At 42.2% G+C, this 27,604-nt stretch overlaps 1 protein-coding gene across 2 annotated transcripts in view; it reads right to left on the bottom strand.

The window, feature by feature from the left end:
* Window positions 1–10,239: 10,239 nt before the first annotated feature.
* si:ch211-225h24.2 (uncharacterized protein LOC564539 homolog) overlaps window positions 10,240–27,604 on the bottom strand; it is a 73,619-nt gene continuing 56,254 nt past the window's right edge. The window contains exons 4-5 of one of the 2 annotated variants that reach the window (XM_068021908.1): window positions 14,022–14,380; window positions 10,240–13,211 (exon numbers count right to left, since the gene is read on the bottom strand). In XM_068021908.1, coding sequence (XP_067878009.1) covers window positions 14,044–14,380 — 337 coding nt within the window. In that variant the 3' untranslated portion in view covers window positions 10,240–13,211; window positions 14,022–14,043. Of the gene's footprint in view, window positions 14,381–27,604 lie in introns of both variants that reach the window. The other variant, XM_068021905.1, reaches the window with a different exon arrangement.

Below are 27,604 nucleotides of genomic sequence, written 5' to 3'. Positions count from 1 at the left end.
ACAATTTCACACAGCTCTGGCCCAAGAAGGCAGCATGTGTGGCAGAGGTCTGGCTGGTTGACCGATAGGCAACAGTAAGAGTGCTGGTGTAGTGGTAATGGTGAGAGGACAAATGCTGTCATACTAAGGGACGACAGTGCACTTGTGCTCCATGTCACTCCCCCGGGGCAGCATCATGGAAACCCGAGCAATGTATTGGAGGACAGACTGCTGTGACAACCTAAAAGCCTCTTTGAGCACTGGTATCCGCAAGCATGATGGCAGCAGTCTGAGTGTTCGTGGCAACAGGTGAGCTTGCATGACTTCAGTCTGACCTTCTATGACAGCACTCAGACATTGAGTGGCTTCTACTTTTGTTGCAATGGAAACTGAGACATCAGCCAGCAGATGTTCCCTCATAGTTGGGTCCAGAAGTGCGGTTATGCAGTTCGCCACCACGTCCATGCTGGAAATGATGGGCCTCAAGCTTTGTGTTAAGCCGTGTGCAATTTTAATTCCAGATTCCTCCATGCTCCTTGACAGTGACCGAAGGTTTTCAGGCAGGCCTGCTAATGCACCAAGCATTTCTGTGTGCCTACCCTCAGCCTTTTCCTTACGTCACTCCATCAAATTCCTCATCTCAATCTTCTTGCTGATACCTGCGTTACCCTTTTTCCCTGCCTCACCAGGTATAGATCCTGCCTCTAAGCTACCCTCAAAAGTATGCGTAGTGTTAGTATCTGAACTGGTGTCTGTGAGTGTGAGAGCCAGGGATGGTGTTTCATCTTCATCACCGTCTTCCTGCTCCTCCACCTCTTTTCTTCCACCATTGCCTGACCAGTGGCAATTCTTGTGTATCTGAAAGGAGAATGGTACAAGAGTAGGGTTTTGGTGAGGGGAGGGGGCTGGGGGGGAACCAAGAAGTGCATGCTTAGACCATCTGCAGCTTGTAAATCAGAAGAGATTGTGGGATGATGGGAAATGGGATGTGAGAAGGAGGATTAGGTATGAGTATACCACCATTTTTTTTTATTCATTCATGGGATGTGGGCGTCACTGGCTATGCCAGCATTTATTGCCCATCCCTAATTGCCCTTGAGAAGGTGGTGGTGAGCTGCCTTCTTGAACCGCTGCAGTCCATTTGGGGTAGGTACACCCACAGTGTTGTTAGGAAGGGAGTTCCAGGATTTTGACCCAGCGACAGTGAAGGAACGGCGATATAGTTCCAAGTCAGGACGGAGTGTGAATTGGAGGGGAACTTGCAGGTGGTGATGTTCCCATGTATTTGCTGCCCTTGTCCTTCTAGTTGGTAGAGGTCGCGGGTTTGGAAGGTGCTGTCAAAGGAGCCTTGGTGCATTGCTACAGTGCATCTTGTAGATGGTACACACTGCTGCTACTGTGCCTCGGTGGTGGAGGGTGTAGATGTTTGTAGATGGTGTGCCAATCAAGCGGGCTGCTTTGTCCTGGATGGGGTCGAGCTTCTTGAGTGTTGTTGGAGCTGCACCTATCCAGGCAAGTGAAGAGTATTCCATCACACTCCTGACTTGTGCCTTGTAGATGGTGGCCAGGCTATGGGGAGTCAGGAGGTGAGTTACTCGCCTTACTTGTAATAGAGGCAATGTAATAATTATGGGGGACTTTAATTTTCATATAGACTGGATAAATCAAATTGGCGAAGGAAGTCTGTATGCTTTCATGACAGTTTCCTAGAACAATACATTGTGGAATCAACTAGGGATAAAGCTATTTCAGATCTAGTATTGTGTAATGAGGCAGGTTTAATTATTCATCGTTGTCATTATCATCAGTCCCTCAAAATGAGGATGACATCTGCCAGGGTTCATGATTTGTGTATCCTCAGTTGGCCAATCCTGAAACCACAAGTCTTTGTGCAGAGAGGACAAGTGCTGCCCTGAGGGAGGAGAATTCTTGAGCTGGGGTCCTGCCTTCCCTGCTTCCACTTTCGACGCTTCTCCGCAGCAAAGTTTATGTGGTTATTTGTCAACCATGTTATGGCTTGTCGGATGAGGCGTCGCCACATGACACTGTTAGTGGCAAGTTCCTCGCATGCACCAATGTCAATTTGTCCCCTTTTCAATGAAGCCTTCAGAGCGTCCTTAAAACATTTTCTCTGTCCACCATATCCATGACTTACAATATGTTACAGCACGTGGGGTGATGTGGATGGTTCCCACTGTTCGACTCCCCACCTGACTGCAGCAAGTGTATTTGCATTAAGAGTTTAGCCCCTTTGTGTTTATTTTTCAAATAAACAGACAATGACAGGCTTTCTTGTAGCTTTTTAAAAACAGAAAGTCAATTGTTTATTGATCAATACGCCTTATCTCGAAATTGTCACAATGGCATTCACTCACATATTCGCTCAGGCGCACACACACACACACATACACACACACACATACACACACACATGAAGAAACTGATAGAAAAGGTAAGAGGTAGGTAGGTTTGGCAGGGGGAGAAGGGTTACAATAAACTTGTTGAATTCGCTTGAGCCTCGAGTTATAGACGGTTGCAGGCCTGTGATGATTGTCGATTTCTCTCTTGATTGGGTCAGGTAATGTGCACATCCTTCCTAACCCAGACTGATTGAAGATTCTGTTAGAGATAGGTGGGTCACTTATAGCTCTCTTCTCTGATGTATGATGTCGATGTTGGATTTTTTTTCCAGCAGGGCATGTGCTTTCTAATTTTCTGGAATGTCAGTAATTACAAGTAGCTTCACCTTCTGGGTCTCTCTCTGTCTCTCTCTTTCTAGCTGTCTTTTTTTAAAGGTAAAACTGTTACTTCCCACTTCCTGTTAGGAGACATTCTGGCTTCCATCCCATGGTGATCGCACAATGGCCCAGGACATCTCTACTTCACACCTCCTTTGTTTAGAAGAAGACATTCAATTCTGGAATATTTCTACGATAGGTGTGAGATGGGTTTCATTATCACTTTTTGGCTTTGAAGATGTGTCCTTTGTCTTTGTCAGACTATTTGAATATACAAAAGGGTAATCCCTTTCTCAGGCAGACATTTGGACCATTGTGCACTTTTAAAAAATAAAGGTTCATTTTTTAAAGACAAAGTCTGTTTTTTCATAATACTTCACAGTTACTCCGTGAATATTGTATCATCGCACCTCTGATGTGCGTGACAAGGATGTAAATAATAGGGCAGATAAAGGGGAACCAGTAAATGTTGCATAGGCGGATTTCCAAAAGGCATTCGATAAAAACCAAAGGGCTCATGGAGTTGGAGGTAAATATTAGCATGGATGGAGGATTAGTTTCAGACAGGAAACAGAAAGTAGGGATAAACGGGGCATTTTCAAGTTGGCAGGCTGTAACTAGTGGAGTGCCACAAGGATCAGTTCTAGGGCCTGAGAATGTGAGGTGATGTATTTTGAGAGGACTAACAAGGCAAAGGAATATACAATGGACGGTAGGATCCTAGGAAGTACAGAGGGTCAGAGGGACCTTGGTGTAAAGGCCTGCTACCCGAACCGAATCCGACGGGACCCGACGTCATGTGTCGGGTTCAGGTTGGGTCAGGCCCCTCTTCCGGGTCCGGCTTTCAGGCTCGGGTTGGGTCAGGCTGAGTCTGGGTCGTGCTCGGGTCGGGCCGGGCCAGACACACACAGTAAATGCTCTGCTGGTAAGTATTAAAAATAAAAAAACTTACCTGAGCTGGGAGTCCGGGACGAAACTGAGTCTGCGCAGTGAGCGAGTGACATCACTATGACGTCATCACGCACTCACTGCAGCTGCATGGAGCTTCCCAGTCAGAAGGTAAGTAAAGGGATGGTCGGGCCGAGTGGGATCGGGCTCGGGTCGGGTTGGGCTCGGGGCGAAATTGGAGGGACTCGGGCCGGGTCGGGCTTGGGTCCACTGTGGATTGGTTGGGTTCAGGTCGGGTTCTTTTTCCCGACCTAAGCAGGCCCTTACCTTGGTGTACTTGTCCATAGATCACTGAAGGCAGCAGCACAGGTAGATAAGGTGGTTAGGAAGGCATATGGGATACTTGCCTTTATTAGCCGAGGCATAGAATATAAGAGCAGGGAGGTTATGATGGAGCTGTATAAAACACTAGTTAGGCCACAGCTGGAGTACTGTGTACCGTTCTGGGTGCCACACTGTAGGAAGGATGTGATTGCACTGGAGAGGGTGCAGAGGAGATTCACCAGGATGTTGCCTGGGCTGGAGCATTTCAGCTATGAAGAGACACTGGAAAGGTCAGGGTTGTTTTTTTTAGAGCAGAGAAGGCTGAGGGGGGATATGATTGAGGTATACAAAATTATGAGGGGCATTGATAGGATAGATAGGAAGAAACATTTTCCCTTAGCGGAGAGGTCAATAACCAGGGGGCATAGATTTAAGGTAAGGGACAGGAGGTTTAGAGGGGATTTGAGGAAAAATGTTTTCACCCAGAGGGTGGTTGGAATCTGGAACACACTGCTTGAAGGGGTGGTAGACGCAGGAACCCTCACAACATTTAGATGAGCACTTGAAACGCCATAGCATACAAGGCTACGGGCCAAGTGCTGGAAAATTAGAATAGTTAGGTGCTTGATGGCCGGCACAGACACAATGGGTCAAAGGGACTGTTTCTGTGCTGTATAACTCTATGACTCTATATTTAATAATTCATTAGAAAAAGGTGTAGTGCCAGAGGATTGGCAGATAGCTAATTTAATTCCTATATTTAAGAAGGGGGATAGAATATGTCCAGAGAATTATAGACTAGTCAGCTGAGCATCAGTAGTAGGAAAAATAATAGAATCCCTACTAAAGGGGAGAATAGAAGAACATCTAGAAATGAAAAATATAATAATGAATAGTCAACATGAATTTCAAAAGGGAAAATCTTGTCTGATCAACATTACTGAATTTTTTGAGGATTGACAGAGAGAGTAGACAATGGTAATGCAGTAGATGTAATTAATCTGGATCTACAAAAGCCCTTCGATAAGGTGCCCCATAATAGACTAATGAATAAAGTCAGAGAATGCAGAGTCAGGGGACAAGTGGCAGAATGGATTTCTAGCTGGCTTCAAGATAGAAAGCAGTGACTGGGAGTAAAGGGTAGTTATTGAGAGTGACAGAAGGTGGAAAGTGGTGTATCAGAAGGATTAGTATTGGGACCACTGCTGTTCATGATTTACCTCAATGATTTGTACTTTGGAATCAAAAACACAATGTGGTTTGCACCAAATTGCGAGCTATACTCAATACTGAGTAGTACCACAATAAATTATAGAAGGACATTAATAAACTTGAAGAATGGGCAAATAATTGGCAAATGAAGCTCAACACAGATAAATGTGAGGTAGTACATTTTGTTAAGAAGAATAAGGAAGTCACTTATTACTTGGAAGATGTGAGTCCAGGAAGAGTAGAGGAACAAAGGGAGCTCGGAGTACAAATACACCAATCACTAAAAGTTGTGCCACAGGTTAGCAAGGCCATAAAAAAAAGCAAAATAAGCACTAGGCTTTATTTCCAGAGGGATAAAATTGAAAAGTAGGGAACTTCTGCTAAACCTGTATCGAAACTTTGTTAGACCACACTTAGACTACTGCATGCATTTCTGGTCACCAATATTATAAAACCGATATTGACTCACTGGAGAGGGTGCAGAGAAGATTTACAAGGATGACACCAGAAATACAATGCTATAAATATCAGGAAAGGATGAACAGGCTGAGTTTCTTCTCTAAGAAAAGAAGGCTGAGGGATGACCTAATAGAGGGCTTTAAAATGATAAAAGGTTTTGATAGAGTGGATACAGAGAGAATAGTTCCACTTCTATCATAACTAGAGGATATCAATATAAGACAGTCACCAAAAAAATCCAATAGGGGTAGGGGCCTGCAACTGTTTTTTCACCTGAAGAGCTTTTTTAAAAAAATATTCAAAATAAAAACTATTAGGAGCCATAAAACAAAAATTTGGCATTTCTAAACCAAATAAATGGCAAATTGCCAAGTCTGTCTGGTAGAGTGCATAATTTGCATAAAAACATGTATCAATAGGAAAAAAATGAAATTAAAATAGACCTGTGTATTATCTTGTTTCTTTTACTTTTTTTAACTTTGTCAGTAATGTCATCTTTAAAACAAACTTTAACGTAAGATGCATAGAGTTAAGACAATTTTTTCAGCTATTGATTCTCGTGATAAAAAGTCGCACATTCAGAATAATTTATCATCTCAGCTATATTAGAAGCAACAATGGTCACATCCATAACATCTGTTCCTTGAGTTAAAAGGCATTATCTATAACCATGGTGCAGCTATACCACGAGCAAGTTTATTTAGAGAATGATGATGAGTTTTCATTAAAATAATCATTTGAAGTTGTAAATTGTAGCGTAATGATTAGCCTTTTATGTCCACAAGAAAAACATGGCTCTTACTTTTCTTGACTCTATTTTTTTTTGGCTTGGGAGCCAAAAATGAGATGTTCAAGAGTAGCATACAGCTCCGGAGCTGAAGGGTGCAGACCCCTGTAGTAGGGAATGCAGAAGAAAGTTCTTTACCCAAAGAGTGGTGAGAATGTGGACACCATTACCACAGTTGAAGCAAATAGTATAAATGCATTTAAAAAGAGGTTAGATAAGCATATGAGGGGGATAAGTAATAGAGGGTTATGTTGAATGGGCTGAATGGCGTGTTTCTGTGCTGTATATCATATTTAGTCCTGGACAACAAGAGCAACATCTTATATTTATAAAGCACCTTTAACATAATAAAATGTCCCAACAGGAGCATTATAAAACAAAGTATGATACTGAGCCACAAAGGTCAGATGACCAAAGGCTTGATCAAACAGGTAAGTTTTAAGGAGTGTCTTAAAGGAGGAAAGCGATGCGGCAAGGCGGAGAGAGGTATAGGATGGGTATTCCAGAGCTTGGGGCCAAGGCAACTGAAGGTGCAGCCACCAATGGTGGAGCGATTAAAATCAGGGATGCTCAAGAGGCCAGAATTCGAGGAGCGCAGATATCTCACCGGCTTGTGGGACTGGAGGAGATTACAGAGGTAGGGAGCGGCAAGGCCATGGAGGGATTTGAAAACAAGGATGAGAATTTTAAAATTAAGATGTGGCTTGACTGAAAGCCAATGTAGGTCAGCGAGCACAGGGGTGATAGGGGAATGGAACTTGGTGCCAGTTAAGACAGGGGCCAGAGATGACCTCGAGTTTATGGAGAGTTGAATGTATTCTGAAAATGTTCTTCATGAATTTCAAAGCAATCTCATTCCATGAAGCAGAAAATCAGAGATACTGCTTCTCTGTATATGTCTCATATGTATAACCCTGCAGAGACCCAGTGGCGTACTGCATGGTAGAATGCAAATCTAGCTCGAATGGTTTATAATGGTGAATTTCATAACTTCACCAGGCAACTTACAAGTTGCTGAGCAGACATAATTCAGTTTGTCATGACATTTATTAATGGCTAATTTCATTAGCCTTAGCTGGATTGGAACTTAGTTCCCAGAAATGGTAACGACTCATCTCAACATGACACAAGAACATTTCCCAGTAATGTTGGTGATGTTGGTGGCTAGGACATCTGCCTGCCATTGATTTTAGGCAGCGATCCTGTATATTTTGCAAGATCAGATCATTAGTATATTGAATTTTGGGCCAAAAGTATAACTCCTATGTATAATTGTGGGGGTGGGGTGGGGGTGTGTGTGCAGGTGATGAGGATGAGGTGTGGTAAATTGCTGATAGGTGAGGAAGCTTGTAGGTGCAAGATTTAAAAACCCGGTGGCTGAAACTTCCCAAAAGCACATCAGGCTTGTGGAAACTTCCTGTCCGACCCTTTGAGGTGATCAAAACCAGTCCAGGGATCAGATGGACACTTAACTTCTACATGACACAATCTCAGCCCCAGTCAAGAACTGGACCAGCTCCCTCCTGAAGGCATCCAGATAGTCAGCCTCTACCACACCAGCTGGCAATGTGTTCCATAAACTCACTTCGAGCTGGTAAAAGAACTGCCTAACATCCAGTTGATACCTACTTTTAAACAGAATGACAAGTCTTCATTCACCATGCATGGTGGTTTAATGGCTCTCTAACTTTTCATTCTGGAACCTGTGTTTGGAGCTTTCTCATAAGCCCCTCTTGCATGTAATCCTTTACAAATCCAATCTCTTATGTTCCACAGTTCTTCAATTAGCTGTCTGCTACCACAGGGGCGATTTCCTTCAGCTGCTTGCCTTAACTTAATACAATAATATTATTCCATGAGGAAGTGGCGCACAATGCTTGAGCAATGCAAGTCGTTGGCTAGCTGGCCAAATGAATCCCACTGATTTTGAGAGGCAGGCTATTGAGCTGCTTTCTTGACAGTGGCGATAGTGAGCTTGGTGGGCCAGTGCCAGCTGCAGATGGGTGGGTGAAGCTTTCAGGAGGATATACTGTGACAAAACCAGATCTTTTTTTTTTCAAATGAATTCAATTTTTTTAAGATCAATTTTTAGAGCAAAAATTACTGTTTAATTTTTGTGGAACAGGTTCTTAAGTCGCAGAATTTATACCAGAATAATGGCAGACAGGTAAAGACACTCTGGTCCATCCAGCCCATCGACACAATTGCAATACCTTGTATTTCATAATATATGCATTCTCCACATCACCCAAAACCTCGTGATCTCCAAGGAGAGGTGAAGAAATAGATAAAAACCCAGACCATTTGGAGGAATATATCTGGGAAATTCGTCTTTGCCCTATCTAGGCAATCAAAACTAGTCCAGATCATCATTTTGGCCCTGAATTCCTTCAAGTATTTACCTTTAGTAAAAAGTGATATCTGTCCCAACCAGAAACAGGTCCAGCCCTTGCTTGTGAAGTGTTAGTTGTGCAAATGTTGCTTTAAAAAGATATAAAGTGTGTTGGTGCCCAGAGTGGGCAAGAAAAGGAAGAATGTCTAATGTGCTACCTTATCTTCCCTTGAGAGTCAATCAACCTCTTTTTGCACTGCTCTGCAATCCTGGGTTAAGGGAGTTGGGACTTATGTGTATTCTGAAGTGAGGTGGCACTAACAGCATAAAAGATAGCAGCAGGAGTAGACCATACAACTCCTGGAGCCTGCTGCACCATTCAATAAGATCATGGTTGAACTTTTACATCAACTCCACTTTACTGCCCTAGCCCCAGATCATTTGATCCCTTTTAGTGCCTATCACTCAGTCTTGAATATACTCGTTGAATGAGCATCCACAATCTGCTGCGGTAGAGCATTCCAAAGATTCACAACCATCTGAAGGAAATTCTCCTCACCTCAGTTCTAAATGGCAACCCCCTCATCTTGAGACTATGATTCATAGTTCTAGTATCTCCAGCCAAGGGAAACAGCCTCTCCCCGTCAAGCCCTCTCAGAATTTTATATGATTCAGTAAGATCACCTTTTCTTCTCTGCCATTTAGTAGAATGAAGGCCCATTCTACTCAATCTCTTCTCATCTTCTCGTGGGACTTCCCTCTCATCCCAGGAATTAATCGTGTGTACCTTTTTTGCACTCCCTCTAAGCCAAGTATATATCCTCCTTAGTTAAGGAAAACAAAACCATACACAATATTCCAGGTGTGGTCTAACCAAAGCCTTATACGATTGCATCAAGACTTTCTTATTCTTGCAATCCAGCCCCTCTTGCAGTAAAAATGATATTCCTTGCTGACACATTAACCAAGGCGTATGCACCTCCTGACTTCATTTTCCTCCAATAATACATGGGATTCATGCCAATCACTACTCCAATGGTTATGCATATGAGCTTACCCAGGAAACCCTCATCTAACTACCTCTTCAGGTGACTAGTGGGCCCAAACCTTTTCTCATTAGCAGAAGAGTGGCACAACAGTGAGGAAATTCACCTCCATAGTATTTTAGATGCACTATCGTGCCTTTCTATTGATAATTTCATCAATTAATTGTTGCTAATACATATTTGCAAACCTTGGAGTCTATTTTCTTCCTTTGGAGTTTACTTTCCTCTACTCACAGGTAACCTTTTTTGGCTCATCAGAGAGCTTTAGTCTTGCTTATTTTTCAAACTGTTAGATACTTCAGTATTCCAGAATTTTCCACCATTTAAGAGTTTTTTTCTGAAGTAAAAACTGGCACTTTGCCATAGCCAGTAACTCTACTATGTTGTAAAAAGGATTGCAATTCATCATTGTCTTCTAGAAGCTTGTCTAACTGTATAACAAATTCCATTTTCCAATTAAGTGAAAAGCAAAACTTTGTCTTCATAATACTTTATTGATGTGAAGCAGTATTGCCTTGCAAAAGGTATCCAGAGAAAAGAAAGTGCTAACTATTAAATCAAGTTTCAAATTCAACTCCAAATATATCTTTTTCTGCTCATATATTTTCAATTTCATGTGGGGATCAAATGAGATTGATTATTGTGTACAAGCAAGAACACTAGTATGAAAATTATACCAATAATGTTTAAATGGGAAATTTCCACACTGGTTACAAAGATACATTTATAATAGCATTGTATTACAAAGAAAATGATCTTCCCAACTTTAAAAATTTAACAACGTAAATGTCCAAACTATAGTTATATTCACACAAATGCTAACATAGGTTTTGCATAGTTGTATTTATTCATTATGTCTGCCTTTGTTCACAGTTTACAAATGAACAGCATAAGGCATAGTGTGTACTCCAGTAATTTTGGTCTGGCAATCGGAAATATTTTGTTTGTTTTATTAAATACTTTGGCAGCATTTTTCAACATGTCAGCAGACAGAAAAAAATACAAGCTTAGTTAGAAAATAAAAGAAAATCAGCCTGCAGAAAACAAAAAAACTAAAATTCCACACACAAATAAGATGATCCATCCTGAAGCTTGCACTACCTGATGTCAATATTTTGATGCGCTATTTCTAAAAGAAAAAGTGTATAATCACCCTGAGATGCAATTTAAACAAATAATTTTGTACTGCTGTATCATCTGCCAACTATTTATCACTGCAGAATGGCAAAACTCTAGCACATTCAGTCTTGTAATACTGTTTCATGTAGAAGCTGAGTTAGGGTTAGAGCTTAAGCAGTCTGGTCAGAAGCAACACCTAATGAATTACTCATGTTGCTTAGGTGTGATTTTATTACATTCCTTCCCAAACCAGAATCTGCATACTTGTTACTTATGCTTTAATTGTAAAAACACTACTTCTAACTAATCGAGCAATGAACCTTCAAATCTGACCATCTTGCATTATTTCACAAAGACCAAACCTTCAATGATTGAGGATCCTCAATTTGTGAAGGTCACATTTCAAAACCTACAGCATTTTATCAATGCTTTTGTCATATTTTATTTTAAGAAATTTTGGCAAATATTTAATATAACACATAGGCTTGGTTATGATTTTTTTTTAATTAATGGAACTCTTTTTAAGTATACTAGGCAACTGAAATACTGCCCAGCCACTGGTATTTTGCAAAACTGTCTACAGAACTATCTGTGGCAACAGTACCACAAAGTGCACTAGCACCACAGGGTTGGCATAGCAGCAGTTCAGCAATCTCCTACCAAAGTCCAACTTGGAAACTATAGCATTATTTCATAAGAAGGGTTCCATGTAAAAAAAAAAAATGACCATATTGCACTGATAAAAAGCCTATTTTTGTTTTATTCATTGATATTTTTTCCTCAAATGAACGTTCTCCACTGTCCAGGGTTCTCTTTGTTGGGCTATGGTTCCATGGGATGTCTGGCAGTCACCTTGCCCAAAATTTGCCAGTGAGCATTAGAAGGCTAAACCAACTTCAGGAAGAGGCACCACAGCTGAGCGCAGTCTCGTCATTAGCCAACACAGGCAAACACATGGGAACAACAGTAGGAAATTCAGCCTCTTGTGCTTGTTCCACCTCAGCTAAAATCATGGCTGATCTGTACCTCAACTGCATATACTCACTTTTGCCCTACATCCTATGATATCTTTACCGAACAAATTTATTGATCTCAGTCTGAAAATGACGATGACAAAATTTACAGACTTTTGAGGGGGCGGATGAAGGAAGTTCCAGATTTCCACAATCCTTTGTATGGAAAAAAGTGCTTCCTCATTTCATTCCCAAATAGCCTCACTCTAATTTTAATAACAGGGGAAAAATTGGTATGCCTTGCACACGTAAAAAAGGGATAACCATCATGGATTTAATAGTGTGGCAGCCCGAGATGGCTACCTAAAACAGGCGTTAAACCCCTTACATATGTTAATGCGGGGCTCAAAACCCAATTATGGATCCTTCCTGGAAACTGGTTTCCAATGTATGGAGCAGGAGCCGGACCTGCTTCATGCAGAGTTCTACTGGGCTTAAGCAGTGGCTGGCATCAACAGGTCACGGAAACAAAAGGAGGATTGCTGAGGCCTTGGGGACATACCTTCAGCCTGCCGTTAACGAGGCAAGCAGTTCAATATTCATTTTGTCCAAATGGGCGAGCTGCCTGTGGAGCCACAGTAGGCAAATCACTTAATTAATATTAATGAGGCCCATTCTTGCAGCTACATTGCCACCTTCAACAAAACTATACTTTTTCAGTAGCTTATTACAGGAACAATTCAATTAACCTCTAGTTGTACTTCATTAACTATTCACCTTTAACAATTTGCACACACAAAGCACATTTCTGGAGACGTAAAACAATTAGCATACATAACCTAAAACAGATTTTCAGTGTTTGTAAGGTATGTGTAAATACAGAGAAGCAGTTTTATAAAATTCTGGCCTCAATCTAGAGCTGCTAAAACAATTTTAAAATGCTTGATTGGAGGAAGGATCTTGTTTTGAACACTTTTTTCAGATCAAGATGTGAAGGGCAAAATGGTCTTCAACAAAGACAATTTGTTTCTGCACCTTCCCCATAGTCACTGCATCAGTGCACCATGTACTACTGAGCTACAAAGACAAGGCATATTCCTGGTCTGTTTGCTGTTCTTAGTTGAGATGTTGCAGGGTATTCTATAATTAGCCTCAGTATCCCAAACGGTGATAAAAGAAACAATTTAACCAAAATTCCTACTCCTGATCATCGGCCACCAATCTTTGCTAGAACTGTATGTATGTGAATGCTTCTATAGTAGAGGTTCAGACTTGTATCGATCCTCAATCAAATAGCCCATCCTCATTCTTCAAGTTCACATCATGGAGTGATATAAAAGGATACTATGTCTGTATTAGAGCATGAGCCACAACCTTCAGGAGAAAAAAAGGGGAAAAATGGCAAAGTTGGTAAAAATAAATAAAAAAAGGTTTAAACATGATGCCACTGACCAGGTATGTTAAAATCAATTGAAAATAAAGTTGTTGGATCACCCTGAAGTATCTCAAACAGTGATTGTTCCTAAAATGCTTGCTAAAATTAAATTATAATGGGAGGCACATTCTGTCCAGAACACCCAAAGCTGGTAAGATACTGGACTCCATACAAATCCCAGCTTCAACAAACAGTTACATTTTAATTGACTGGATGGACTTTTATCTTTTTGCAACCAGGCAGATAAAGCATCATATTACAGAGCTAAATACTGGAAGGAGGAGCAAAAGGAAAGTGTTTTTTTCTTTCAGTCTGCCATTCAAAGGCAATACCCACTTGTACCATCGGTAAGCCAACCATCCTCCTTTGCTGGGTGAAGCAGGGGCAGTGAGAACTTAAGTTTAAAAAAGTGTGATAAAGTATTAATAAATAGAATTATATTTAGGCACTCAGTTAAGCTGATGTCAAACAGTCACAAATAATGAATAGTAATAGAGCAATTTACAGTGCAAGGTCATCTGAATGGAAAATATGAAATTACATTTACTGGAATAATAATGGCACAACAGAAAAGAGTTAACAGACTCTTCGACTCAATTAAAATATAGTGACCAGGCACCAATTTCTTCACTTGTGCACAAAATCTCTCAGAATTAGAAGCAAAAGAATGAATTAAAAAGAGTTCATACAAAGCATGACTGTATAAATACAAGAGGAGAAGAATGGTGCAAATTGAATCTTGGACTAACATTAAGGCAGATAACTTAAGCATCACTCTAGCTCTTCCCAGCAGTCAGTCAGATTTCCTTTGCTGCGCCTCCGGATTCCAGGTAGCTTTCCTGCTGTCATGATGCTCCATCTGGAGCCACCTGTATTTGTTTCACTGTCCAGGCTAGTGTATTTGGAACTACCACTAGCCTCACTCGTCCAGTCAGACCAGGCATTGGAATCAGTCAGATTGCTACAAGCGTTCTCCACCATAATTTGTGGATCCCAACCCTCATCTTCTGTGGGAATCTTGCTGGCTGAATTCTGTTTAATTCCTAAACTGTCCCAGAAACTAGATTTCTTCTCCATCTTCACCTCTTCTTTTAGTTTTACAGTGGTCCTGCAAAAGTACAAGGGAAAAAAAAAATCATTGCAGCCACTGGTATTACAACCTGCTTCCACATGCATGCATTTATTGTAGATAAGTGCTTCTATGATGGGACTGACCAACATCCACGACCTGCCCTGAAAACACTCACCATTTGCTGCTATCCTCAATTTGAGACCAGCTGCTCAGTGGATGATAATATTGTGAACTAAATCCAAATATAATTTTACTTTTCAGTTACTATTACAGCTGAAGAAATTATTGAATAATTAGTGGTCCATAATTACAAAACAATGTGCGATCTGGTGGTGGACAAGTAAACAACTAACCTGAGTAGGAGGCTCCACAAACATCGTCAACCTCAATAATGGTGGTGGGGGTGGGGGGGGGGGGGGGGGGGGTGGGTGGGTGGGTGGGTGGCCAACATGTCAGTGCAAAAGACAAGACTGAAGCATTTGCAACTATCTCAGCCAGAATTGCCAAGTGGATGATCCATGTCGGCCTCCTTCTGAGGTCCCCAACATTAAAGATGCCAATCTTCAGATGATTTGATTCACTCCACGCGATATCTAGAAACGGCTGAAGGCACTGGACACAGCAAAGGCCATAGGCCCTGACACCATCCCAGCTGTAGTATTAAAGACTTGTGCTCCAGAACTAGCTCTGCCCTGAACCAAGCTGTTCCAGTACAGCTACAGCACAGGCATGTACCTGACAATATGGAAAATTGCCCAGGTATGTCCCGTCCTCAAAAAGCAGGACAAATCCAATCCAACCAACTACCGCCCCATTAGTCTACTCTCGATCAGCAGCAAAGTGATAGAAGGTACCGTTTGCAGTGCTATCATGTGGAACTTACTCAGAAATAACCTGCTCGCTGATGCTCAGTTTGGGTTCTGCCAGGGTCACTCAGCTCCTGACCTCATTACAGCCTTGGTCCAAACATGGATAAAATAGCTGAATTTCAGAGGTGGGTGAGAGTGACTGCCCTTGACATCAAAGCAACATTTCTGGCAAAATGGCATCAAGAAGCCCTATCAAAATTGAAGTCAATGGGTATCAGGGGGAAAACTCTCCACTGGTTGGAGTTCTACTTAGTACAAATGAAGATGGTTGTGGTTGTTGGAGGTCAACTATCTTAGTCCCAGGGCATTGCTGCAAGAGTTCCTCAGGGTACTATCCTAGGCCCAACCATCTTCAGCTTCATCAATGACCTTCTCTCCATTATAAGGTCAGAAGTGGGGATGTTTGCACGATGTTCAGTACTATTCGTAACTCCTCAGATACTGAAGCAGTCAGTGTCCAAATGCAGAAATACCTGGACAACATTCAGACGTGGGCTGATAAGTGGGAAGTACCATTTGTGCCACACATGCCAGGCAATGACAATCTCCAATGAGAGAGATCTAACCATTTCCCATTGATGTTCAATGGCATTACCATCACTGAATCCTCCACCAATATTCTGGGGGATCACCATTGACCAGAAACTTAACTGGCCCAGCTACATAAATACTGCGGCTACAACAGCAGGTCAGAGGCTGGGAATTCTGTCGCAAGTAACACACCTCCTGACTCCCCAAAGCCTGCACCATCTACAAGATGCACTACAGAAACTCACCAAGCTTCCTTCAACAGCACCTTCCAAACCAGCGACCTCTACCACCTAGAAGGACAAGGGCAGCAGATGCATGTGAACACCAGAACACCATCACCTGCAAGTTCCCCTCCAAGCCACACACCATCCTGACTTGGAACTATCGCTGTTCCTTCACTGTCGCTGAGTGAAAATCCTGGAACTCCCGCTCTAACAGCACTGTGGGTGTACCTACCCCACATGGACTGCAGCGGTTCAAGAAGGCGACTCACTCATCTTCAAGGGATGGGCAACAAATGCTGTCCTTGGCCAGTGACGCGCACGTCCCATGAAAGAATTTTTAAAAATTGAAATGAAATGTTCAAATTTCTAGTGGGTGAACACAGTTGTGTGCATGATTGTGTGATGACTCAGGCAAGAAAAAGAAAGATTCTGCTCCTGGTCTAATCCAACTCAGCTAAGAAACTGGTAGGGGTGTCACGATTAGCATCAGTCTCTCGAGGGTTTAAACTAACAAAGGTTGCACTTATATAATGCCTTTTAAAAGAAAAATGTCCCATCGTACTTCACAGCGGCATATGGTAAAAATGGACCTGAGCCAAAGGAGACATTGTGTTGGGAGGGGCGGGGGGGAGCAGGGACAAAACAAAAAACTTTGTCAAAGAGTTGCATTTTAAAGAGAGCCTGAAAAAGGACTAGAGGGAGGTGGAAAGACAGAGAGAATTCCAGATATGGGGCCTAGGCAGTAGAAGGTATGACTGCTAATGCTGGGGTGAAGGGAGGGAGAGATGCACAAGAGGCCAGAATCAAAAGGAATGCAGTAAGGAATTTTAACAAGAAGAGGAGCATGTGGGTTTAGGTGCAGGTGAGAGTTTTAAAACCAGCCAAAACGACAGCACATCAGGAAGCCAGCTCCAACCCACCGACTTCCGCATTTAACAGCGGTGTGTGCGGCTGCTTGCATGGCAACCCACTAGGGAAAGGCGATCTGCCTTATTAACATATATTAATCACTCAATTACAGCGATATTGACAAGAGATTTTTCAGTTTAATGTGTGATGCACAGGTTTCCTGAAAGTCGCCAGAGAAAGCAAGCCAAGAACACAGCAGCAACTGAAGGACTGAATCAATCTCAGTAAATTATAAGATTAAATACTCAGCACTCACAGCTGCTTTCTTACCTGCTTGTGGGATAGTGTGTCCACAGTACATATGGTTCCTTACACTGGACCTCAGATGAGACCAAGATGGCCAGCAACAACTGGTCACAGATCTGCAGCTGCACAAAAGATGGGGAAGCAGCAGAGGGGTGCAGCTTGCTGGGGACTATACCCGGTAGAGTCTACAGGCAGAGGATCAGTTTCCTTGGCCTGTTGGAATAGCAGTGTATCGCATCAGGTGGTGGCATTTGTAAGCTGCTGGAACAAAATCTGCTGGCCACGCTTCACCAGTGGCTGTCAAATCACCACCCTCAACCTTTTCGTCTTTGGATCATTCCAGGGCTCTGCTGGAGACATTTGTAGGATCTCCCAGTTGGCAGCCCACAAATACCAATTCTGTTAACTTTGTCCACAACAATGCCACTCAGAATGAGCTTGTCCCATTACCACTCCCTTTGGCTTTGTACCATGAAACGTCTTGTCATTTAGTGTTGGGACCCTTGCTTTTCCTGAAATACATTAATGACCTAGACCTTGGTGCACACGGCACAATTTCAAAGTTTGCAGATTGTCATGCAGACCCCCCACCTGCCAAGAATTAGGCAGATTAATTTTGTCATAAGAACATTGATTTTAAACTGTTGCTGGAGCGAGGAAATGACTTGTTAAACAGATCAGCCGGGGCTGGAAAAAACATTTCCGTACTAACAGACAGTGCTTGGAGGGACAAAGGGACTATTCCCTGCTCCAATTTACCCCACAATGAACTTTGAGCACCAGGTATTGTGTGTCAGAGGAGATATTCCAGGGTCGGCTAAGACAAGAGAATCCACAAACAGATGTGGTCAGACCAGCTAGTCACATGACTAACCTGCTTGGCAACCTGGGTTTTTCTGAATTGTACAAAGAGTTTGAACTGAGAAAGACTGTTTGCTCCTGGAGTGAGAAGACCTCTCCTGTCTGCTCCCATCTCTTTCTCCCAAGCCTCTGGACCCACTGAGGACACATGAACTTCAAGAGAGAAAACTCTCCTACATCGAACAAGGTTTAAGAATAATACTGGGCCCCATGAAAAGCATGACCGACCTATAATCAAGGACTTTACAGCAGGTTCGAAGAACAGTAACCGTAACCATCTTCAGATACTGCCTCAAACTTTTCCACTTTATTTCTTCTGCTCCTTTCTGACTCTAGCTGCATATGTGTATAGCGTATGCATACTAGCGTGGGCGCTTCGCGTACCTGTATGCATTAACCGAATTAGAGGTTAAGTTTAATAAAGTTCAACCTTTTTCTTTAAACCTGTTTGGCTAGTTTCTTTGCCTTATAATTGGAAGTTAGTGAACAAGGATTCACTAAGGGGGAGCTAAAAAAAAATGGTGTGTTTAAAATTAAACCCAGTTACAGTAAGACCAGGTGAAGGCTGAGAGGGAACCCTAGACCCCTTTCTTACCTGGTCATAACAAGATGATACGAAACTTGGAAGCATTGTGAACTGCGAGGTTAGTGTAGAACTTCAAAAGGATGTAGACAAGTTGGTGGAATGGGCAGACAGGTGGCAGATGAAGTTCAATGCAGAGAAATGTGAATTGATTCATTTTGGTAGGAAGAACATGGAGAGACAATATAGAATAAAGGGTACAATTCTAAAGGGGCTGCAGGAGCAGAGGGACCTAGGTCTATATGTGCATAAGTCATTGAAGGTAGCAGGACAGGTTGAGAGAGTGGTTAATAAAGCACACAGTATCCTGGGCTTTATTAATAGGGGCATAGAGTACAAGGGCAAGGAAGTTACGTTGAACTTGTATAAGACACTTGTTCGGCCTCAACTGGAGTATTGCATCCAGTTCTGGGCACCGTGCTTTAGGAAAGACATGAGGGCATTGGAGAGAGTACAGAAAAGATTCACGAGAATGGTTCCAGGGATGAGGAATTTGGGTTATGAAGACAGATTGGAGAAGTTAGGACTGTGTACCTTGGAGAAGGCTGAGAGGTGATTTGATAGAGGTATTCAAAATCATGAGGAGTCTGGACAGAGTAGAGAGAGAAACTATTCCCACTCGTGAAAGGATCAAGATCGGGAGGGCACAGAATTAAAGTATTTGGTAAGAGAAGCATGAGGAATATACATTTCATGCAGCGAGTGGTTAAGGTCTGGAATGTGCTGCCTGAGAACGTGGTGGAGGCAGATTCAATTGAAGCATTCACAAGGGAATTAGAGAGTTACATGAAAAGGAAGAATGTGCAGGGTTACGGGGAGAAGGAGGGGAATGGAACTGAGGGAATTGCTTATTCGGAGAGCTGGTGCAGACATTATGGGCCGAATGGCCTCCTTCTGCACTGTAACGATTGTGATTCTGTGATTTAATCTGTCTTGCCCTCCACCCTATCACAAAACTTCCCTTTTGTTCTTCTTCCCACCTTCCCCCTTTGATTTGCTCAAAACCCATTACATTTCTAACTTTTCTCAGTTCTGATGCAAGGTCATAGACCTGAAACATTAACACTGTTTCTCTCTCCACAGATGCTGCCTGACTTGCTGAGTATTTCCTGCATTTTCTGTTTATATTTCAGAGTGAGCACATGTGCAGCTCTGGCTGGCTTCCCACAGGTGCAGGGTGTCATCGACTTCACACACGTGGTAATCAGGCCACTCACAGATCAACAAGGAGTAACCTTTAACGGCAAGGACTTCCACTCCATCAATATTCAACCACAAAAAGATATTTATACAGGGGTGCACAAGATTCCAGGAGAACTGCCATGATGCTTTCGTCCTGTGGCCATCCAACCTCCCTGTAACTGCATCTGGAAAGAGTTAATGGGTGGCTGCTTGAAGACGAGGGACACCCACTTAAGGTATGGTTTATGACACCTCTCAGAAACCCAAAGAATAAGGGCCAAGAGTGCTAAAACCAACGCGCCATATCACCAACAGATGTGTAACTAAACAGGCTGTCAGCATACTGAAGATGCAGGTACCAACAGATCTGAAGGCCCTTCAGTACACACCAGCCAGGGTCTCCAGCATTTGTTTGCGGCTCTCTGCACAACGTTGCGTAGCAGTGAGGTTTGGACCTGCCGCAGGACCAAGATGCAGAACCTCTTCGGAAAATTTTAAGGAAGTGCAGGAAGATGAGGAGGGAGGAGGAGGAGGGTGATGAGGGCAATGCACCACCGTTTACACACTTTTATGGCTGGGATGCTCTGGTTATTGTGAGGTTCACTTAGGTTCCATCAGTGGCACCATTTCATAACCACATGCAGTAGTCACTTTTCCTCCCCCAATGTCATTAACGCAAAGCAGTCCTGCAAATAACCAACAGCCCCTTTCACAGCCCTTCCCCCTGCCCCCCATTGATGAATAGGAAGAAATGAACTGATGGTGACCAAACAACTTTGAAAGGCCCCTTGCAAGCCAACAACCAAGAATGAGAAAGTGGTGCAAAAAAAATTTAACGTAATGTTTAAGATATCCTTGTGCATATCTTTGTGCAACTATAAATTTTTTAGTCTTTTTCCTATCGCTGCTACATGCTCCAACTCCTGCTGCTTCAGCAGAGGTAGAGACAGGCTGCTGAGATCCCTGCACTTGGATGATCATGAATAATTGATGACTTTGCGAGGTAGTGGTTGTGCAGATCAACAAGTAAAGAACTAAGTGCTGGAAATACTCAGTGGGTCTGGCAGCATCTGGTGTTGCCAGACTTGCTGAGTATTTCGAGCACTTTTTTTATTTCAGATTTCCAGCATCCGCAGCGTTTTGCTTTTCTTAACTAAAGAACTGTTGTGGTGAATGGAAGACCAAAGGTCAAGCAGTTGGGAATTTGAAAGGGCAGTCATAAATAGTTTGGGGCTGAAGAAAATGGGGTCAGAATGGGTAGGGGGATGCAGGTGGAAAGGGATACAAAGAAGTGGTCAGAGATAGTCTTATCAGTGATCGAGACCATGGCAGGCTTGTGGGGGTGGCTGTGAAATAGGATAATTTTTATGAAGGGATAGATTTAGGGAGGACAGGAGGTTGGTGAATTGAAGGCATGGGGAGCAGAGGTGGAGAGCAGGAATGGAGGCTGAAATCACTGAAGATGAGGACTTGCTTCTACAAAGACTGAGGAATTATATCTTTGGAAAAATTGGAGATGGGGCTATGGGAGGGGGTGGGATTTTGAGAGAGTCAAGAGGAGAAGGTGCCAGAGGAGTGCAAGTAGAGACCAACATGTGACTTGCTAATAAAACTTGTAAGGCATGAAAAATGTTAGCCAGAATTACAGCTCCTAATTACTACCTAGTGACCCCCTGATATAAAAGTATATTGGAGAACAGGACTGAGCTCAGCTATGACATTGATACATATTTCCGACAATTACCTACAAAGGAGTTGCTACTTGGGCCTGATACACAATGGCTATAGGCACTTGTAGTATTTAAATTCAGTAATTTCAGAAGAGCAGGGGAGAAAAGTGGGGGGGGGGGGTGGTGGGAGGGGAATAAGAAGATATTAATTTAAGAATGGTAAACAGACTACAGAAACCAAACATCTTTTATCATCTAATTGTGCTGCTCTAGCATTGTTCACAGGTAATCGGAGGCCTGAAGCACAGTTGCAATGTGTAGCTACTAACCAAGCCTGGCCCTTTAGTCCAGGATTTTAAAAAAAAATTGTAGCCCAAGCCAATTAATGGTCAGCAAATTGCTTGGACATATCAGGCTCCCAATCAATGACCAACTTTCTTTTTAAAGATGGTGTTACGACCAGGTGAGAAAAGGTGTCTAGGGGTCTTTTACGGTCTTCATCTGGTCTTATTGTAACAAGGTTTAATTTTAAACAGTGTTTTGAGCTCCCCTTTGTGAATTCTTGTTCACAGTTTTCCAATTATAAAGGTTTCCTTAAGGTTTAAAGAAAAATGAAATTTTTTACACCTTAAATTCTAATACGGTTAATGCCTACGGATATACGATGCACCCACACAAGCATGCACATGCGATACACACATGCAAATAGGGACAGAAAAGAGAAGAAAAATAAAATGGACAGGTTTGAGGCAGTCTCTAAAAGGGGGTTTCTTGTTACTGTTTCGGTGTTTCCAGCTCGCTATCGAGTCCTTGATTGTAGATACCTCTTGCTTTTCGTTGGGGCCCAGTATTCTTCTTAAACCTTGTTCACTGTAGGAGACTTTTCTCTCTTGGGGTTCATATATGTTTAATGGTATCCGAAGCTGGTGAGAGCGAGATGACAGCAGACAGGAGAGAGGTATTCTTAGTCCAGGAGCTAACAGCCTTCTGAGTTCAAAATTCTGTTGGAGCGTTTTGAATTTGAGCTTCCAACAGTCAGTCATGTGACCAAACTGGCCTGACTATGTCTGTTTATGTATTCGGGTAATCAAAAGTCCAATGTGGATTAACTTGGAGAAGGGAATAGCCACTTTGTCCCTTGAAGTACTGGTCTATTGATAGACTAATGTCTCTCTCCAGCCAAAGTCTCCAATTGTTTTTTTTTTAAAGCAAGTTCTTTCTTCACCAGCAATAGTTTAAAATCAATGTTCATGTGGCAAAATTAATTTTCCTCATTCTTGGCAGGTAGGGGGGGCCTTCCTGACAATGGCTTTAAATCTGTTAAAAAAAAATGCAGACTGAAGTGTGGCATTTGGAATGTGGCAAATGCGCACTCGCTGTGAGACATTTGTTCTGTATGCTTTGTTCTTGATGTCATTACATTGCATCAAGTGACAAGTAAAAAAGAAGCATTTGGCAAGCAATGAAAAGATTGCAGAAAAATATTTTCCTAGATTTTGGTCTTACAATGCATCGAGATAATATATTAAAAATCTTGGAGACTGTATATACACCCCCTGTTGTCCCAATGTCCTTCAAGCCCTCGAAGAATTTCATACATTTCATTGAGATCACCCCCTATTCTTCTAAGAGAATACTGAATCTGGCTTTGAAATGACATTTTCATATGAGGGAAACACATGGACCATTGTACTTCCATCCACAAGAGAGGAACAAACCAACCAATTTGAAAACTGCGGCCATACAGGCAACTCATTAACTCCTTTAAAAAAATATGCTCCAGCAATTCTTATGATATAGGGCAATCACAGATATTTGTAAGATAATGTATCTCAACAGTGGGGTTGCTACTATACTTGGATACATGCTGCAAGTAATGTACTGTTTCAGAATTGGTATTCCATTGGGCTCAGGAGGTACTGAAGGTTCTTCTCACAAATCAAATAATTTTACAGGATAGGTTCATCACAGGTAGGACATTGTGATGGATTTGTAGTTTGTTACACGATTTCAACTTTCAGTGGATTGGGTGCATTTGACGGATGTCTTTCATGAAAAGGGCACCAGCACAAGTTTCTGGAGGAAAATTCTGGAGTGGCATATATACAACAGCTATTAAATCCTGTTACGGTAAGACCAGGTGAAGGCTGAAAGGGACCCCAGACACCTTTCTCACCTGGTCGTAACAAGGTCGGGGGTTTGGAAGGTGCTGTCGGAGGAAGTTTGGCGAGTTGCTGCAGTGCATCTTACAGATGGTATACACTGTTGCCACCATATGCTGGTGGTGGAGGGAGTGAATGGTTAAGGTAGCGGATGGGGTGCCAATCAGGCGGGCTGCTGTGTCATGGATGGGGACGAGCTTCTTGACTGCTGTTGGAGCTGAACTCATCCAGGCAAGTGAAGAGTATTCAATCACACTTCTGACTTTGCCTTGTAGTTGGTGGACAGGCTTTGGAGAGTCAGGAGTTCAGTTACTCGCTGCATAATTCCCAATCTCTACCCTGCTCTTGTAGCCATGGTATTTATATGGTTGGTCCAGTTAAGTTTCTGGTCAAAGGTAACCCTAAGGATGTTGACGATGGGTGATTCAACGATAATAATTGTCATTGAATGTCAAGGGGAAATAACAGTATCTTGGCAGATTATGGACCAAACCACTGTTTTTTCTGTTTTCATAGAAAAAAAGTGGATTGAACATTTATATTTCCTTTTGCTTGAAAAAACAACTTTGTACAACTCTTATTGCATATGAAATATGCCTAGAGGTCACAACCATTACAAAATTATTGCAGAATGGATTTGCTGTAGTTCTATTATCTGAGATTAATAATTTACATAAATGGAGCTCAAAATAGTGTCAGCAAAATAACATGAAATCAATTATGACCAGAAGCAATTGTTTAATCCCATCTAATTATTCAACATTGTTTCAAGAATGCACAGGGGGTTATTTTGGTGAAATGGTCATTGTCTGGCACTTGTGTGGCGCAAATGTTATTTGCCACTCATCAGACCAAAGCTGAACATTGTCTAGGTCTTGCCATATGCGGGCACGGACTGCTTACGTATCTGAGGAGTTGCAAATGGAACTGACCACTGTGCAGTCATCAACAAACATCCTCACTTCTGACCTGATGATGGAGGGAAGGTCATTTGATGAACCAGCTGAAAAAGGTGGCGCCTAGGACACTATCCTGAGGAACTCCTGCAGCAGTATCCTGGGGCCTTGAACAACCACAACCATCTTCCTTTGTGCTAGATATGACTCCAAGCAGTGGAGAGATCCCCTCACCACCCCTGCCCCCAGATTCCCACTGACTTCAATTTTGCTAGGGCTCCTTGATGCCACACTCGGTCAAATGCTGCCTTGATATTAAGGGCAGTCACTCTCACCTCCCACTTTCACTGTACTTTATCTTTCACACAGGAAAATTTGCCACTATATCCTACCACCAAGGCATCATACTTCCATCCCAGCAATACCATTTCTGCATCTGAAAGCTCAAATGTTCCCTCGCACGCTGTCCCTGAGCCATCCTGGAACCTGCTGCTGTGTCAACTAGCATACTCCATACTGTCTTTGGAAGTGGGCAAGTGGAGGCTGTGTAAACTGCTCCATGGAAACTGTGTCGCATTAACACTTGAGTGCCGAACCTCAGCACCCATTTACACCCTTACACCAAAATAACCCCCTGTGCATTCTTGAAATAATTTTGAATTATTAGATGGGATTAAATAATTGCTTCTGGTCATAATGGATTTTGTGCTATTTTGCTGACACAATTTTGAACACCATTTATGTAAATAATTAATCTCAGGAGATTACAGCAGAGCCACAGCAAACCAATTCTCAAATAATTTTGTAATGGTTGTGACTCTTTAGGAATATTTCATATGCAATGAGTTGTACAGAGTTGTTTTTTCAAGCAAAAGGAAATATAAATATTCAATCCACTTTTTTTCTATGAAAACAGAAAACCAGTGGTTTTGTCCATAATCTGCCAAGTTACTGTTATTTGCTATAATCAGGATTATTGGCTTACGGTGACTGAAAAAGCCAAATTCAATTGTTACTGGTGGTATGGGGATCATATTCTGCTATTTAGCCAGTCCTCTCCCCCACCACCCCCCTCCCATGAAAATACAAACCACTGGCCTCAAATGTAACATGAGGGGTAGATTTTGCCACTACCCAGTGTTTGTTATATAATTCAAAATGATGTAAATAGAGCTTTCTGCACACTATGATACATTTTGTTTTAGGTCTTTCTCGTTGAGCTGAACAATGTCAATGCTGTGAAATGACAATGTAAAAACAATTCCCCCAAAATGACCTATTCTCTGGGATCATCTTCACTCTTCAAACCTCAATACACCATTGGGGTTAAATCTAAAATTGATTGATTCCATGGAAGCTACATTCATAGCATGCCGAAAAGATGTCAATGGCATTGCAGATAAAGACAGTGTTATGCAAAGTCTCTGCACTTTATAAACTCCCAGACTTGTTTTATCCTGAAGTAATGTTGAAATTAAGTGCCAAACTTTAACAGAACAAATACCTACAACTATATATTGGGCCTGATGGGATGGTTGGATGGGTTTGAGCGTATGGAGGATACATATAATTCAAAGAATTGAGGATCCCAACACAAAGGTTATTGTTCTTCATTAAAACTCCTACAGGTAACATTGGTGTGTACAAAACTCTAATTCAGAGGAGGGTGCCTTCACACCAGCTGCAAAGCAGCCATAACACAAGATGCAAAGATAGCATTGCTAAAGGCATTATTATTTGCAACAGTCAAATCTAAAGACTAATCTAATAAACTTGAGGATTACACCATATGGAAGTCCTGAAAAGGCTATCAGAACCTAACTGTGAAATGCAGAGAGAGCAAGCATGAAATGAATGGACTAAAACGCACTCAACCAACCAATAAACTAACTACTGCTTTGTCATTAGTATTAGTAATAAAGGCGGCAAATAATTAATGTACTTTTGAAATTACTTTGCAGTAGAGATATTGCACTATTTACAGCTACTACACAGTGAAAACAGCACTCCATTTCCAACTGGTGTAGCAGCAGACAAAACAGTGGAACACCACTTTCTTGGCCTGAATGAAACTAAAGGTGAATGCATATTATAACCCTAGGACTGAAGTGAAGCAGGTTGGCTTGCAGAGTGCAAAGAAGCAACTCCTAGTAGGAATTCTCAGTTCATCAATGACGAAGAGTTATTATAGATTTAGTTTATTTTTAGATTTTAGAGATACAGCACTGAAACAGGCCCTTCGGCCCACCGAGTCTGTGCCAACCATTAACCACCCATTTATACTAATCCTACACTAATCCCATATTCCTACCACATCCTCACCTGTCCCTATATTCCCCTACCACCTACCTATACTAGGGGCAATTTATAATGGCCAATTTACCTATCAACCTGCAAGTCTTTTGGCTGTGGGAGGAAACTGGAGCACCCGGAGGAAACCCACACAGACACAGGGAGAACTTGCAAACTCCACACAGTTACTATTTCAACAACATTGCCAATTCATAATACACTGAATTGCCTTTACTAAGGGTCAGCGATACTCCAGATCCAACCTTACCACCCTCAATTTCAGGCAGCTGAAACACTAGGTGGATTGGTTGATAATCAATTTTCCCAAGTAAAGTCATCAGTGACAGCATCACTCCCCCCGCCCCACACCCCCACCCCCACCTCACAGGCTGTGTGTGCATTATTATCAGCAGCTGTAGAAGAGGGCATTAATAAAGAATATCCATGCACAGCAGTCCTCTCATGTTTCCTATGTGGAATTCAGAGCCATAGCCTGGTCATTACTTACTGTGCTCGATAGGTTCACCTCAAGGGACCTGAAAAGCAGATGAGTATTGGGTATTGCAAATGTTTGCTTTCAAACCTTCTGCCTGTAGATAGCTTTCAGTGGGAATTATGATCCCTCATGCAGAGGGGATATCAAGTCCTAGAATCCCATGAAGCAGAGGCAAAAATAATTTATTGCTCAATAGTTCAGAAGAATGCCCCTAAGAATGTTGAGAGTGATGTTCCCCGGATACTTTAGGCAGTAACGAGCCTTTGAGATGACCAAGATGGGGTCTTATGCTGAAACGTTAGTTTAGCCCAGCACAAAACAACAACTTGGCAAATGGAG

Source organism: Heterodontus francisci, chromosome 3 (genome assembly GCF_036365525.1).
Source record: "Heterodontus francisci isolate sHetFra1 chromosome 3, sHetFra1.hap1, whole genome shotgun sequence".
NCBI classification, from domain to species: Eukaryota; Metazoa; Chordata; class Chondrichthyes; order Heterodontiformes; family Heterodontidae; genus Heterodontus; species Heterodontus francisci.
This window is presented reverse-complemented; position numbering and strand designations above follow the sequence as displayed.